We start from the raw sequence: 15,744 nt of genomic DNA on the forward strand, positions 1-15,744 counted from the left end.
ACTGTTGCTTTCCCATTTGCTCCTTTCTTTTGGAGTTCCTATTTTATGCACATCTTGATCTTCTGGGCTCTTCCTTCATGTCTCTTGTCACTATGATTCTCATTCCAAATGTCTTTTCCTCAGTATTATGAGAGCTCTTTCATTTGGTCGCCAAGATAACTAATTGGATTTTTTAACAATGTATAAGCAATTTTTTAGTTCATACAAACTGGGTTTTTCATTTTAGGAATTACGTTTTGATTTCCAAAGTTCTCTTCTGGCAAGCCAAATGTAATTTATAGGATTCATAAAGCACAAATAAATTAGTTATCAGGGAGAGCACTTGTTTTCAATACTTGCAGGAAAAAGAAATCGTCCCTGGTTTCTCCAGATGGCATGGTATAAACTGTACTGAAAAATGCACTGAGTAGTTCAATGTGACAAACACAATAGTGGATTTCATTGCTAGTCCCTGCTGGCTTAGCTCGTTAGCACTAATGATCAAGGCCCTGGCTTATAACTAGGTCTTGTTTTGCCTGGACAGTCCCAGCATAATTACTAATAGTGTCCCACTACCTTCTCAAAAGCACTCCAATTTGGATGATAAATTATATGGTCACCCTGTCATAACATGTCAGCCAGTTAGCTTAGTTTTGTTCCATTTCCACAGATTATGCTCCTATTCGAAACCTAATGAGCCATTTATAAATGTGTTGGTCTTTGTGGTGCCCAGGGAGAGAATTTGCATGTTTGTATCTTTCAACACATTTATCACAGTCACTAAAAGGTTTTACCAATGGTGGTTTAGTAGTGGCATTTCATTTAAGAAGAATGACATTATTTGCAGATTTTCCTACTCTCTTATGAGACATATAATTAGAAAGCAATATGATTTTTAAGAAACAAATATATAAAATTCACACATTCAATTAAATATTGTCTTTTTCCAGGTGATTTTCTTCTGAGGCTATACCTGTACTTATGGAACTTTGTTCTTACTTACACTGTTTTAATAGCTTCTCTTTTTAACCTTGCTGTCAGAGCGTATAGTATATTTTTAAATAGACTTCTTGGAGGATGAGTTTGGTTTGAAAAAGCCTGAATTTAGTTGAAGCAAAGTTATTCACCGAGCTGGACCAGTACTGCTTTAGTCTAATAGCAAGTTATCACTATCAGTCAATAAGACCAGTTTTCTTTCTGCTCTTTTAAATGAACTCTGAAGGGAACACCATACAAGGAAGTAAGACAAATGCTTTGAGAAAGGCAGTATTATTTGTAGAAACATATGTATTGCTAATGGATGCATCATTTTGGCATATTGGTTTCCATTTGATTGCTTTGCAGAATAGTGACTCTTTCAGGATGACCCAGACCAGTGAACCTGCCAGAACTCGAATATTGTTTCCTCCCTGAGTTGCTTCAACCTGTATTCATATAGCAGCTTTTAATCTATTCAAGATCATTTTTTTTGCCCTCTCGTTTTTCGTTTTTTCCTTTTATCTTGACTCTAATCTTTCCCCTTCTCACCCTTATTAACGTGTCTATGCAGACTCCAGAATAAAACGTTTTTTTCTTTTCTTTTTTTCCGGCTTTGGTGACCCAATAATTAAGCTAAAAGGAAAAGTAAGACAAAACCGAGTTCAATGCCAACGATACCGCTTTCAGTCTTGTCCAGCCCATTAGCAGAGTGGGATCCTTTGCTGGCCCTGTACCCTAGTCCTGTAAAATTCATCCCTTTGCTGGTTGATTTGCTTTCTGTGAGAACCCTTGTTTACTTCCATGTGTAGGTTTTCTTCCTTGGGTTAAAACATAAACTTCAACCTGAAGTTCTATTTTATCTTAGTTTATAAATGATGAAGAAAGAGAATGTGAACAGTGGAGGTTAGTAGAATTATATTTAATTTTCTAGGACAAGGGATATATGAAAACAATCTTTCAAATGACTGTTTGGAGGTAAATATGTAAGTAGTGGTTATGGCTGCTTTAATCAAGCTCCTTAAAGTTCTAGTTACAAGTAGGAAAAGAGCAAGTCAAGTTTTGTGTGTGTGCGTGTGCGTGTAATAAAATCCATTTTCTGTTTGTAAGAAGTTTAAGAATTTAAGGAGAAATTCTGATAGTTATTGTCAGGTAAAAAAGAATACACAAGAATATATTCCTGGGTTAAGAAATGGGGAGAGTTTGCCACCTGGTGGTTCTTAAAGGCATTCTCCAAAAAGAAAGTTTGGAAAAGATTATTATGGAACCTATCATCTTAAGGCCATTCTTTTTAGAATTTTATTTTATATATATTTCAATTAACAGATGGTGATTAAATTCTAAGTGTAACACACAAAAGTCATCCTCTCATGTCAGAATCATTGGTATTTAGATGACTTTTTATTTTCCCAAGTTTAAAGTTTCATGACAAACCATAGCTTGGGTCAGAAATTTCATGTTTATCTTCAGACTTCGCTGTTGATATGCACATTCCACTAACGTAACATTTTTCAAATACCAAGCACAAAATTTAATGATTTCCCTTGGAGTGTGGATATTTTCATCTAATAAACAGGGTCCAGAAGCTTTTGTAATACGTACTGATTTCTTATGCTAGCACATCTATTGCATCTGAGTTTAATGTCTTGGAAAACAGAAAATCCTTTATTTATGGTTAGTGATTTATCCGGGGGTTTGCCATGTATTTTCTAGATAGTTAAATATTTCCATACTATATTATTTGATAGTTCTTTCCAAATTGTCCTCTGTTTTCATATTTTTCTTATTTTAATATCTTCTTATTTGTTCCTCACAATTTAAATAGTTTTACGTCACATTTTGGTTATGTTAAAAAATACACCTCCCAATGATATACCCCTTTGGTAAAAACTATTAGCGCTGAATTTGCAAACCACCTGACAAATATATGAGTAAAATGGATTTTTACAGCTTGTCATTTGTAATTACATAGATCCGAGATCAGCCTGTTGTTGGGCAGCTGATTCCAGACTGCTATGTGGAACTTGAGAAAATCATTTTATCAGAGCGTAAAAATGTGCCAATTGAATTTCCTGTAATTAACCGGAAACGATTATTACAACTCGTGAAAGAAAACCAACTGCAGTTAGATGAAAATGAGCTTCCTCATGCAGTTCACTTCCTAAATGAATCAGGTTTGTGTGTTTGCTTGTTCCCTGTTTTTTCCAAAGCTTGGCTGTAGTAATTTGTAAAGATGTATCTGAACATTGTTAGAATTTACATTTAATATTTAACAGAATATCTACAAAATTCTTTAATAGGCTACTAATTTTTTCTCTTTGGAAGGACATCATATACATTGATGTTGAATCATATATCATGTTGCAAGAAAAAAGGTTTAGAAATCATCTAAGGGCAGTAGTTGAAAGAGTCTCTGAGCAGGAGTTAAAACATGTGGGTTCTTCCGGGGCTGGCCCCGTGGCCGAGTGGTTGGGTTCGCACGCTCTGCTGCAGGCGGCCCAGTGTTTCGTTGGTTCGAATCCTGGGCGCGGACATGGCACTGCTCATCAAACCACGCTGAGGCAGCGTCCCACATGCCACAACTAGAAGGACCAACAACGAAGAATATACAACTATGTACCAGGGGGCTTTGGGGAGAAAAAGGAAAAAAAATCTTTGAAAAAAAAAAAATGTGGGTTCTAGAACTTGACTTTATTCAGGAGCTATAGAACACTGACCACAAGCCATATCCTTTCATACTATCAAATGAATTTAGTGTGTGTGGAAGTTATTTGTATACAGTAAAGGAGAATTACTATTGGGGTCTAACTGGCACCTAGAGAATCAATGGTTGCCTGAGTGGCAGATCTTACTCTGTTGCAGCATGTATTGTCGGCATGATCTCACAGATGAAACTCTCAAACCGACTTCAGTGCTGATTATGGACTTGATCAGTGTAACTGTGCTAGGAATAAATGTGTGAGTTGGTTTGTAGTACTAGAATAAGTGGCTAGGAGGCTACTTGTGATTCCTAGACTCAGCGGTATGAAAAATAATCTTCATGTGGATTATAGTCTACTCCTTTCCCCCATTCTTAAACCAATAGCTTCCTGAGATAGTCTGTATTTCCTACTTGTATTTGAAAATAAGATATGTCTTTGTAGCATACAGTTAGAAAGCCAAGAATAAAATGATAATTTTTATTTATTTGTAAATATTTGCTCTGCCCTGCATGGCATTGTCTCAAAGATGCTTATATTTGATCATTTTATGTGGTTCAAAAAATACTTCCTTATAATATTGGAACTTTAGAGCTTGGGAACTAGGATGCCCAGTTTTTAGTCCCAGCTCTGCTGCTAACTATGCTAAAGTTTCCTTGTCTGTAAAACAAGGAGGTTGGACTAGATTCTCTCCAAAGCCCCTTCATATTTGTGTATTCTAGATTCTGTGTTTCATTGTTTCATTTTTTACTACAGGGGTCCTTCTTCATTTTCAAGACCCAGCACTGCAGTTAAGTGACTTATATTTTGTGGAACCCAGGTGGCTTTGTAAAGTCATGGCACAGGTTGGTGTCTTATATTTTTGTGACATGAGGGTGATGATTGAAGAAGAACAAATGGAATCCAAAGCATTGAGCATTGTAGATTTTATGTTCAGTTAAGGTAGAAACTACTGTAAATATAGAAATCTATAGAACGCTTCACATGGAAGACTGCTTAAAGAGCGTCACGGAAGAAGCGAAGGTATCTTAGAGTTCACTTTAATGTCTTTGTCTCAAAGTCACAGACAGAGGTTTGTACCCCTCTGTTCCATGGGGCTTTTCTAGATCCTGATGATATCTTTGGTTTGGTTGTTGACTTTGGTTATTGAAAGCTTTGTGAAAATCCTTGGGGTGAATACATATAAGAAACTGGGTTGATGAGCCTGTGAAACTTCTATCTAGAACATGGAGGAGAGTTTTGACTCTTGAGTGGAATGGTCTGAGCTCTAAATGCTTACAATTTTTGAAATCTTTGGATGGCAGTGATTATGGCTATCTTTCCTCCACTTATATGTCATATGGAAAATTCATTCTCCCAATGATAATCTACTACCACTGAGTTTATATATTAATTAGTTATAATAATCCATCTTTATAGGTTTGTCACAGAAAACCACTCAAGCAGAATGCACCAGCTCCGGGTTTCTCAGTGTCAGCACTATTGACATTTTGGGCCAGATAATTCTTTGTTGTGCATTATAGGGTAATGGCAGCATCTTTGGCCTCTACCCTGTAGATGTTAGTAGCACTTTCTCAGTTATGACAAGCAAAAATGTGTCCAGACGTTGCCAAATATTCCCAGGGATGCAAAATCACCCCAGCTGAGCTTAATCACGGTCTGAGATGAGCTCAGGGAGGATGTCTCTAGCGTGTGTACTTACTGCTAACTATTTTGTTTGTGAGTATAATTTGATAATTTTGCATGTGGCTCCCTGAGTCCCTAAAATGATTACATCTTTTTACATTAGAAATCTCTCTTCTAATTAAACCGTAACGGTAATGAAATTCCCTCAGATAATTTTGAATGATAGTTCCTACATTCTGTCTGAGGAAAAAAAGGAAAATATTTTGAAGAGGGAACTTATTTGGGGGTAATTCTATACCACAGAGCTTGAGAGCATATTGACACATGAATGTAATTGGCAATTCATTGTGATGTGGTAGTTATTACTATTTCGGTAGATATTTTTAGAGTGGATTTCATCCTTCTGAACATATGCCGTGGAAAGTGTGACATTACTCGTCTGCTGAATGATAATGAAGGGAGTGAAGTGGAGTGGTCAAGAGGCACAAGCTCTAGAGTCAGCATGACCTGGTTCAAATCTCTTCTAACACTTATTAACTTGTGGCATTTCTTAGTGTTTTAAGCCTTTGTTTTCTCACTTGTAAAATAAGGGTAGTAACCATGTTTCTTCTACATTGACTCCCTAGTTCAGTGTAAGTGAGCAGTACATGTTAACTAATTTTATATTTGACCTATTTAGTAATGAAAGACATTATTTTAGGAAATGAAAAAAATCTTCACGTTAAAGATGTATTCACGTAGTTTTGGAAAGTGTGCCAGGTATGGAACTAAATAAAAAATACATGTGGTCGATGCAGTCTGTATAGCAAAGGGAGTTTTAAATATACTCTGAAGATTTTGTTGTCTTAGATGGCACACTATAACTCTCAGAAAATAATTAAACTCTATCTAGTTAAGAAAAGGGGAAAGTTTTAGCACCAAAAAGTGGTATCTTTCCATGTGAATTGGGAACATTTAAAGTCACACACATGTGGATAATATGGGGGTGGGTATATCTTATCCAATAGGATAAGGACATGTTTTGCATCAGAATCACCATCTTTGAGCATCTTTTAAATTTCCACCATGACCTCAATAAAATTCCCAAAGATTCTATGGAGTAATTAAGTTGAAACTCCATGAAAGTTCTTCTCATTAGCATGGTTATACTATAAACATGTTAATTTAAGTGAAAATTAAGTCAAGAATTTGAACAGCTCAAAGTTATTTGGAAAGCTACATCTAAAGGGTCAGTAGAATGATAATTTAAATTTCTCATTAACTTAATAAATAAATACCTTCATTTTTATTTATGCTGATATATTTAAGTATAATGTCATTTTCACTAAAGTTTAAAGAGAATGAAAGCTATAAATAATCAAGTGAAAATAAGAATGACTTTTCTGACACCCATCAGCAAAAGTAAATAGGGGTATTCACCTCCATGAATCATCAAGGCAAGGGCAGAAATAATTTCATGGTACAGAAGCTCTAATGAGTCCACCCACCCTCTCTGTGCCCCAAGCTGTTAGGTCACTAAACTTATTAAAGAAGTTTCCATCAATGCACAGAGAAGTTTGCAAAACTCATTTAACCGTATGATAAAAGAGATATGAAAGGGACTTATTGAATTAATCAAGAGGAGCATTAAAAAGCTTGCATGGCAATTTAATATTGATAAAAACTTGAAGGAGGAATCTGGAAAATTCCTTTTTCCTTGCACAAGGGCATAAGTTAGCCTTATAAGTTACTAGGTGGAAGGAATAATAGGAGGTCTTTTAATGGTGATAAAATTAAGATAATGTTTAGTTTTTCATTGCTATGTAACCAGATACCCCCAAACTTGGAATAAACAAGTACACCTGAGGTACAACATCAACCAGTTTTTTGTTTTTCAACAATATTGCTTATTCTGTGGGTGGACTGGGCTCAGTCGAGTGGTTCTGCTCCGTATGACATTGGCAAGGCTCATTCATTTGTCTTCCTTCATTGAGCTGGGCTGGAAAGTCCAAGAAAGCCACACTCACATTTTCGGTTGTTGATGCTCCTCTATGCGGCCTCTCATATGGCTTGTCCTCTCAAAGGCTAGGCCCAGAACTGGTAAAGTGCGTGTTCTACCACATTCTGGTGACCAGAGCAACTACAAAGCCTGTTCAGATTCAACAGGAGGGGAAATGGATGGAATCCATTTTTTGAAGGATTGAGAGCATGCATATGTAAGGAGAGAAGAAATTGATGTGTCCATCTTTGGAAACTCTCTCTTACAAATAATGGTGGCATACCATAGATCTACTAAAAAAGTCAAACACAAACCTCTATTTTAAAATCAATTTGTGTAAGTAAAATAAACTAGAATAAGTATATAATAATGTTTAACATACAAGGGGTTGCTTACGTGCTTTGCAAAGATTATCTCATTTAATTCTTAGAGCAACTCTTTTAAACAGTACTACATTAGCCTCTATCTTGAAGATGAAGGAATTGATGGACAGAGAGGTTAAATAATTTATCCAAAGTTACATATTTAGGAAGAAGTAGAGTTAGGATTTCAAACCAAGTGGTTTGACTCCAGGGCCTATACATCTAACCTTCGGATAAAAATGCTCCAAACTTCACTTCCCCCAAATTCAGTCATTTGACAATGTTTATTCAACACCTATGATGTTCCAGATATTGTTCTGGTTCTGGGGCTATAGCAGTAGACAAAACAAAGTTCCTGCATTCGTGGAGCTGACATTCAAATGGGAAGAAATAACCAATAAATAAACGCTCAGCATGTCAGGTGGTACAGAGTGCCACAAAGAAAATATAAAGTGTGGTTGGAGATAGAGAGTGAATTGTCAGACAAGGTCTTAGCGATTTTAAAAACACTAAAACAGTAAACAATTTTCCTCACCACCTAAATTGTAAGGGCAATCTGGGCTATGAAATACACAATATGGGAGAAGCCCCAAACTATAATTTTTATTATTTAATGACCCATTATACATTGTCATCAGAACCATTATATTCAATCAATCATGCGTTCATTGATTCAATAAACATTATATGTATAAGAGGGAAATATAGAGATGAGTAACGAATCCTTGGGCCTGAGGATTCTACAATCAAATATTTTATGCAGTTATGTAATAATGTAAATAATGTTTGCTCCTATTTAAGTTCCCTTAAACATTATAGATCTAGTAAACAAAATTAAACACAAACCTCTTTTTAAAATTAATTTGGCTAAATAAAATGGATAGGCTGTGTGTTGATAGTAAAGGCTAACATTAGGAGGGCTTACTATATGCTGAAAATCATGATAGGTACTTTGCATACTTTTTTTTGTGTTATCTTATTTCATTTTCAGGGCCGTCTCAGAGACAGTCACTTTTTAAAATCTGATTTTACGGAGAAGGAAACTGTGGCTTAAAGAAATTAAATACCTTTCCCAAGGTCACACAACCAGAAGTAGAGCCTGAATTTGAACCTGGGTTCTTCTGATTTATATTTTTAACTACTGTGATGATAATCAAAGCTCAAAGTATGGTCTCCACATTAGAATAATCTGGGGTTTTTGTTAAAACATTAGATTCTCAAACCTCATCCCAGACCTACTGATTGAGACTCAGTGGAATCCAGCAAAATGCAGTAGTTACTCTGTTTGAGAATCACTAAACTGTGCTACGCTGCCCCTCTTCCCATTGATGGAAACCATCACCTATTACATAAATGTGAAGTCACATTTCTATTGCAAACTTGTAGTGATAACACAGTCTGGAAGATAATTTCCATAGGAATAGATTATTGATGATACTGTAGTAAGGATGTGGGGTATTGAATTGATCTGTTAATTGGAGCTGGGGAAGGCTTGAGGTTCATTAGTTTCAGAGGATCTCCATAATTTCTGATCTCAATTTTATAAATTCTTTTTTTGGGAGAGTGAATGCCCTATTGGGCTTCTAGGCTACATGGCTACTAGCTAGAGAAATTAGGTGCTGTGTTGTAGTTGACAATGTTAAAATTGTTCTGATCATTTTCAGTGAGCAAAGAGACGCGAAATACTTTAAATTCAAAACTTTTCAGAAAATAAATTCTAGTGATTATTTACAAGTTTAAATCTTTCAGATTTTGACAGTGAAAGTGGAAGGCTGTCCAAAACATCCGAAGGGAATTATTTCACGTAGAGATGTGGAAAAATTTCTTTCGAAGAAAAAGAGATTTCCAAAGGGCTACATGTCACAGTATTTTAAACTCCTAGAAAAATTCCAGATTGCCTTGCCAATAGGAGAAGAATATTTGCTGGTTCCAAGCAGGTAAACCAATACTTAAAAATTTAATTACCCTATGGAAATTTACCATCTATTAGATTATTTTGTCAAAATAGCTTTGGTCTATGGTAAATGTACTAATTTTTTTTGCTTGTTTAAACTTTCTAGTGAAGTATAACATTTACTTTTAATGAAAACATTACAGTTGACTTTTTAAAGATTCAGTAAATGACTTATGTATATAATTACTATCTGGTTTACCATTGTTTAAATTATTTAAGAAAGGTAAATAGTGGAGATTATCTTGTGTGTGTGTGTGTCTCCTTACATGGTACTGAGAGATTTATTATATTAGGCAAGTTCTAGAGAGAGAGTGAGTTTTCATCAGAATCGTAAAAGAATTTATGACTGAATTTTCAGAGGAGCAGGGCAACACAGTGGAGGCCTAAGTTCTAGCCCTGTATTGTATTGTAGACATGTTTCTTACTGCTTTTATAAGCACCCAGGAATGTTATAAAGTAATAGGACATTGGAAAGTGCAATTTGCCTTGATTGATATATGGTACCCAATTCCAAAAATAGATACACACTTTTTTCTAGGACATGCATTTTTTCAAGTTTTACGATTCCTTAATACTTGTCTATGCATAGCTAATTGTAATTATTTATTTATTAGTGTAAATAGTGTTACTGAAAAAAATTTCATGCAGCTACTACATCTGAGCATGCATTTGAATTGATTAAATAACCATTGAATTTTTGAAGTAGGAAGAGCACGTAGCAAAAGAACATTATAAAAAAGTGCAATTGCTTAGAGTATTTATATTCAATTCATCGATTTCAAGTACTAAAGCACTTTGGTCAACATGGTTGGGTGTTGTATGAAGCTATGTAATGATGGTGTCCTTGTCCCTTCAGTTTGTCTGACCACAGGCCGGTAATAGAGCTTCCCCATTGTGAGAACTCTGAAATTATCATTCGACTATATGAAATGCCTTATTTTCCCATGGGATTTTGGTCGAGATTAATCAATCGATTACTTGAAATTTCACCTTACATGCTTTCAGGAAGAGGTATGTATTTAATGAAGACAATATTTAGAGAAGTTAGGAGGAAAGCATATTAAAATTCATTGTAATTTTCCCAGAGTTTACTTATTTGTAAGGCAGCTGAAGATCAGAAAATAAGCTCATAAGACCTCAGAGAAGCCAATATAAAGACACATATGCTCATATAAGTTCATGCAATTTGTCAGGAAGAAAATTCCTCAGGTCCTCACTCAAAGCCCATGTGTTCTTATTTTAGACACATTTACGATAAGCATGAATATCTTGCTTTCCAAGCCAAAGCAGACTAGAAGCAACAATTTTTAAAAAGTGAGGTTACTATGAGTCATTGGTTTAAACACACACACACACACACGAAGAAAGAAAGACTAGAAATGGCCATCACAGCAATTCAGAAAGTTTTACTTAACAAGCAACAGGTCCTGACCATTCAGACCATCCTGGCATTCAGTGTAGGGACTGTAATATCTCTATTCTGCTGCACAATCCCCAAAGGATTTACAAAAAAGAATAAAAATGGGTGTTTTTAATGCTAGCTCTTCCTTCTGGAAGAAAGAGAGATCTTAGTGCTTCAAAAGGAAAATATCATTTTTTTTTGTTTTTTTTAAAAATCAACTTTATGCAGATGTTACTGTATTCTGAAATAAACCTTATCTTGCTTGCAATTAATCAACATCTATGTAGTTACATTGCATTAAAATGCTCAGAAAGTTTTGGTTTTGCATGACCATCAACTTCTTTTTAAAAGTTATGAGAACTTATTTATAATTCTCTTTCTTCATATATTAAACATGTTAAACTACTTAACACCATGAACCTGAAATCTGTCTTAGGATATCTACTGGTCGTTTTGTTAATTTCATTGCAAAATTAAGGGTAAAATATTTCATATCATATTTAATAGATATGGGTAAGGACTTGTATCATTAATGATTCTGATACTTTCAAAACAGTTGTATCTCTATTACTGTCACTTGTGATGTGTGCAGTGATTTTTTTCTCCGTTAATTTATGGGGTAGTTAATAATTAATGGATACATTTGGGTCCATTTAAACTTCTTTCAGAAAGAGCACTTCGCCCAAACAGAATGTACTGGCGACAAGGCATCTACTTGAATTGGTCTCCAGAAGCTTATTGTCTGGTAGGATCTGAAGTCTTAGACAATCACCTAGAGAGTTTCTTAAAAATTACAGTTCCTTCTTGTAGAAAAGGTAAGGAAATTAGTTCAAAACTTTAAATTGTACTACTAAAGAAATCTAAACTTTTTTTTTTAACTTTATAGTTTCTGTTTTCTAGCTTTGCAACAGAATAAGGTTCCGTTAGGGTGTTGACGAGCTCTTCTTTGAATTATGTAGGCTGTATTCTTTTGGGCCAAGTTGTGGACCACATTGATTCTCTCATGGAAGAATGGTTTCCTGGCTTATTGGAGATTGATATTTGTGGTGAAGGAGAAACTCTGTTGAAGAAGTGGGCATTATATAGTTTTAATGATGGTGAAGAGCATCAAAAAATCTTACTTGATGATTTGATGAGGAAAGCAGAAGAAGGTAACGTTGATTCAAACTTACAAATGTTTTTAAGTGATCCGTTCAATATTTGTGAAGTGAGTTTTTTAATAAATGTAAAAATTATTCTTATCCATAAGGGATGAGTTAGAGGATACTAAATTCAATTATAGTGACAGTTCAGAAAAATGGATTGCGTTTATTACCAATAAGATCTTGTGTTCTAGATTCAGAAAAATGTTGATTTGAGACTTTGAGTACTGGCTCATTAAGCAACATAATCTTATCTGTGAAATGGGAATATTAACCAAACCTACCTCATAGATTTGTTACGAGGATTAAAGTAGCTGATACATGGAAATAACTGAGCAACGTGTCGGCCATGTAATAAGTGCTCTATGAATGTGGTAAAAGTAGAGAAGAGATAATTTCCTAGTCAGATGTCAGATAGCCTAAGGCAGTTCTGAATTCTGCTTTCTAATGCCTAGGAATGAGTTTTTAAAATTCCAAGTAGATCGATATTAATTGAACCTTTAAAACTTTCTCAAATTTTCTAGAGAAAAATAGAATTGGTAAAATAAAACTAAAACAGTGATTAGAAATCATAAAAAATATGTCATTGTTTTTGTAAGTCAAAAGCACAAATTTACATATATCCTTAAAAGTTGGTTTTTTCAAAAAATGTTTTCTGTGCTTCTCAGGAGACCTCCTAGTGAATCCAGACCAACCACGGCTCACCATTCCAATATCTCAGATTGCCCCTGATTTGATTTTGGCTGACCTGCCTAGAAATATTATGTTGAATAGTGATGAACTGGAATTTGAACAAGCTCCAGAGTTTCTTTTAGGTAACTATTTTTGTTGGTTTGAGAATAAAAATTAGGATTTTTCCTTATAATCTAGAAAATATTTAGATATAATTATATTGTTGTAGTTTTTGGTATTTTCACGTATTTGTTAAAATGTTTTTTCCTTTGGAATGGTGTATTTTAAAGTAATATCACATTACAGGTCTGGAATTTGCTTTGCACACACTCTTGTAGACTGGGTTCGAGATGAGGGTGGGACTACCATGGAAGCACATGTATTAATGAAATGTGTCCTTGCATTTGTTTTAATTGCCAGGGATGGGGAGGCAGATAAGGAAGTCTTCAGTTGAGTGATACAGCCATTTTTCAGTCTCAAAAAGACAGAATAAGTAAAAGATGACACCTCTGTGTAGTTATAATAGCAGTTTTTTTACTTAGTGTCACAATCATGAATTCTCATATAAATATTCATCAAAAACCAATTTGGGATTAAAAACTCAAAAGCCTCAAATTGGTGACCTACTCAAGTTCTAAACATTCCTGAGGGTCTTTGGGATCCATGAGGAGCATTGGGTTGGTTTAATGTAAAGTATGTGAAGACAATTCTGACTTTTCTTTGCTGTTGTGTGTGTATACATTTAATTTTAATGAGTTTTCCTCAGAGAGAATGCCTAAAATATGTCTGTTAGGGCATTAGTATCATTAAAAAAAATGTCCAAAATTTGGGACATGACATGTAAAGGTGAATAAACCTTTGTACCTTTATTCTTCACATTGATTGGGAAATTTAAAATGGGTTTAAATGTTTCAGAACTCTGGAAGTGAATATATTAATAATTGTGGGTTAAGACAAAATGCCAAATTGTCAACGCCAAATCCTAGATCCTCACCAAAACCAAACGTGACTTGTGATTCAAAGGATACAGGCTAGTGCCAGATATACTGTGTTCTTTCTCTGAAGGAGTCTCAAGCCATCAGACACAGCTCTCCCAAATATCTATTTTTGTGTGTTAAGAAGTGTTTCAGATTAATGGACACATTTTGAGCAATGTTCATTTTGAAGCACCCTGTGTTTTTTTGTTTCCAGTTTTATTGAGATATAAGTGTAAGGTGTACAGTCTGATGATTTGACTTGCATGTATTATGATATGATTGCCACAATAAGTTTAGTTAACATCCATCATCTCATATAGACACAGAATAAAAGAAAAAGAAAGAATGTTTTACTTGTGATGAGAACTCTTAGGATTTATTTTCTTAACAACTTTCATATATATCATATAGCAGTGTTAACTACAGACATCATGTGGTAGATTACATACCTAGTACTTATTTATCTTATAACTGGAAGTTTGTACCTTTGGACCACCTTCAAAAGCCCCTGTGTTATATATTCTGTTAATGATGCAGATTGGAAAATGTTGATATGACTACTCCCCATTCTGTAGCCCCATGTCCCATAAACCCATAAATTACATGTCTGTTTACAAAAAGCAATCAACCTCTGTGCCACTCCCATTATGGATCAGATAATGATGTGTTATGGGAGCTGTCCTGTACAAAGTAGGATGTTTAGCAGCATCCTTGGCCTCTACCCACTAGATGTCAAGTAGGGTCTCCTCACCCATCCCCCCAGGTGTGACAATCAAAAATGTCTCTGGACATTGCCAAAGGTGGGCTATGGTAATAGGGGAGCCACATCACCCTGGTTGAGAAACACTGATCTGAACAAATCAGATATATCCTTCTAAAAACATAATAGACTTGTGAATATATTTTTAAATATACAAACATGGGGTTTTGTGTGTCTGTCTGAGGAGTTGTGGGGCACATTTCCTCTTTGAGGGACTAGTTTTCCGGAGAGCCACAATGGAAAGGTACTTCAGTGGTGTATTTGATGGGTTAGGAAGATTTCCTTGCCTTCAGTTTTCTTTCACACTTTGGTGTCACAACAATAGTCCTTAACCTTACTTTGCTCTTAACCTGAAGGATATGAGAACCCATACTCCATTTTAGTAAGGCAGTGATTCTGAAATAGGCATGGGCTTTAAAAAAGTAGAAATATCTACTACCCCCTCCTGAAATTTTTATATATCTCCCTAGAGTGTATTTCTTCTCACTGCCCATTAAATTTTTTCTTTGTTGTCGATAGCTGTCCGGATTGAGGGGAACCAGAACAGGATGCATCTGTGATTAGGTTTCCATCTCTCATACCCATTTTCTCCCTTCTCCTTCTGTGTGCTTTCTTTCTCTTTTCTCCTGTTTACTCAATCCCATTTTGATTCCAATACTTAACTGTTCACATAGCCCTCAGGTCCCCCTGAAACTCTCTCAATACCAACAATATTAACTAATGGCTTTAAAAGTTGAATATTTATTGAGTACTGGTGAGAAGGGATGAGAGGATACTGAGACTGATAAGACACAGATAATACTTTTAACATGTTTGTGATCTAGTCAAAATATGACATATACTCAAATGAATAATTTATTTTTATTTTTAATATAAATTTTTTCTGAGCATAAAATAATGTATGCTTATATATACTTCTTATAGAGATTTTAAAATATATAATTATTACAAATATAAAAATATACAAAATATCTAAACTTTCCATAGATGCATAATTTCACCACTTAGAAATAACAAGTTTTAACATTGTTATATTGTCTTGTAGATTTTTCTGGGTTCATTCACTTATATCCATTAAGTGAGTGTATTTCAAAGTGATATATGGGAACGATAAATACTGTACAATAAGGATATACTATGTGTCAGTGAAGAGTAATAGTCTATGGGATGGATCATTGTCCATTTCTCAGGCCTGGGTTTCTCAATATGTCTTGTGCT

At 34.9% G+C, this 15,744-nt stretch overlaps 1 protein-coding gene across 3 annotated transcripts in view; it reads left to right on the forward strand.

Annotated features, from left to right (window-relative positions):
• The window catches only part of LRRK2 (leucine rich repeat kinase 2), a 134,361-nt gene that overhangs the window by 78,494 nt on the left and 40,123 nt on the right, over positions 1-15,744 (forward strand). For all 3 annotated transcript variants that reach the window (XR_011540042.1, XM_070619407.1, XM_070619406.1), the window contains exons 32-38: positions 2,927-3,128; positions 4,410-4,498; positions 9,369-9,556; positions 10,430-10,584; positions 11,644-11,790; positions 11,935-12,126; positions 12,786-12,932. Coding sequence is in view for 2 of the 3 variants with exons in the window: in XM_070619407.1 (XP_070475508.1) it covers positions 2,927-3,128; positions 4,410-4,498; positions 9,369-9,556; positions 10,430-10,584; positions 11,644-11,790; positions 11,935-12,126; positions 12,786-12,932 (1,120 nt within the window). In the remaining variant the exon portion in view is untranslated. The remainder of the gene's footprint in view (positions 1-2,926; positions 3,129-4,409; positions 4,499-9,368; positions 9,557-10,429; positions 10,585-11,643; positions 11,791-11,934; positions 12,127-12,785; positions 12,933-15,744) is intronic.

The sequence above is a fragment of the Equus przewalskii genome, chromosome 5, assembly GCF_037783145.1.
Source record: "Equus przewalskii isolate Varuska chromosome 5, EquPr2, whole genome shotgun sequence".
Classification (NCBI taxonomy): Eukaryota; Metazoa; Chordata; class Mammalia; order Perissodactyla; family Equidae; genus Equus; species Equus przewalskii.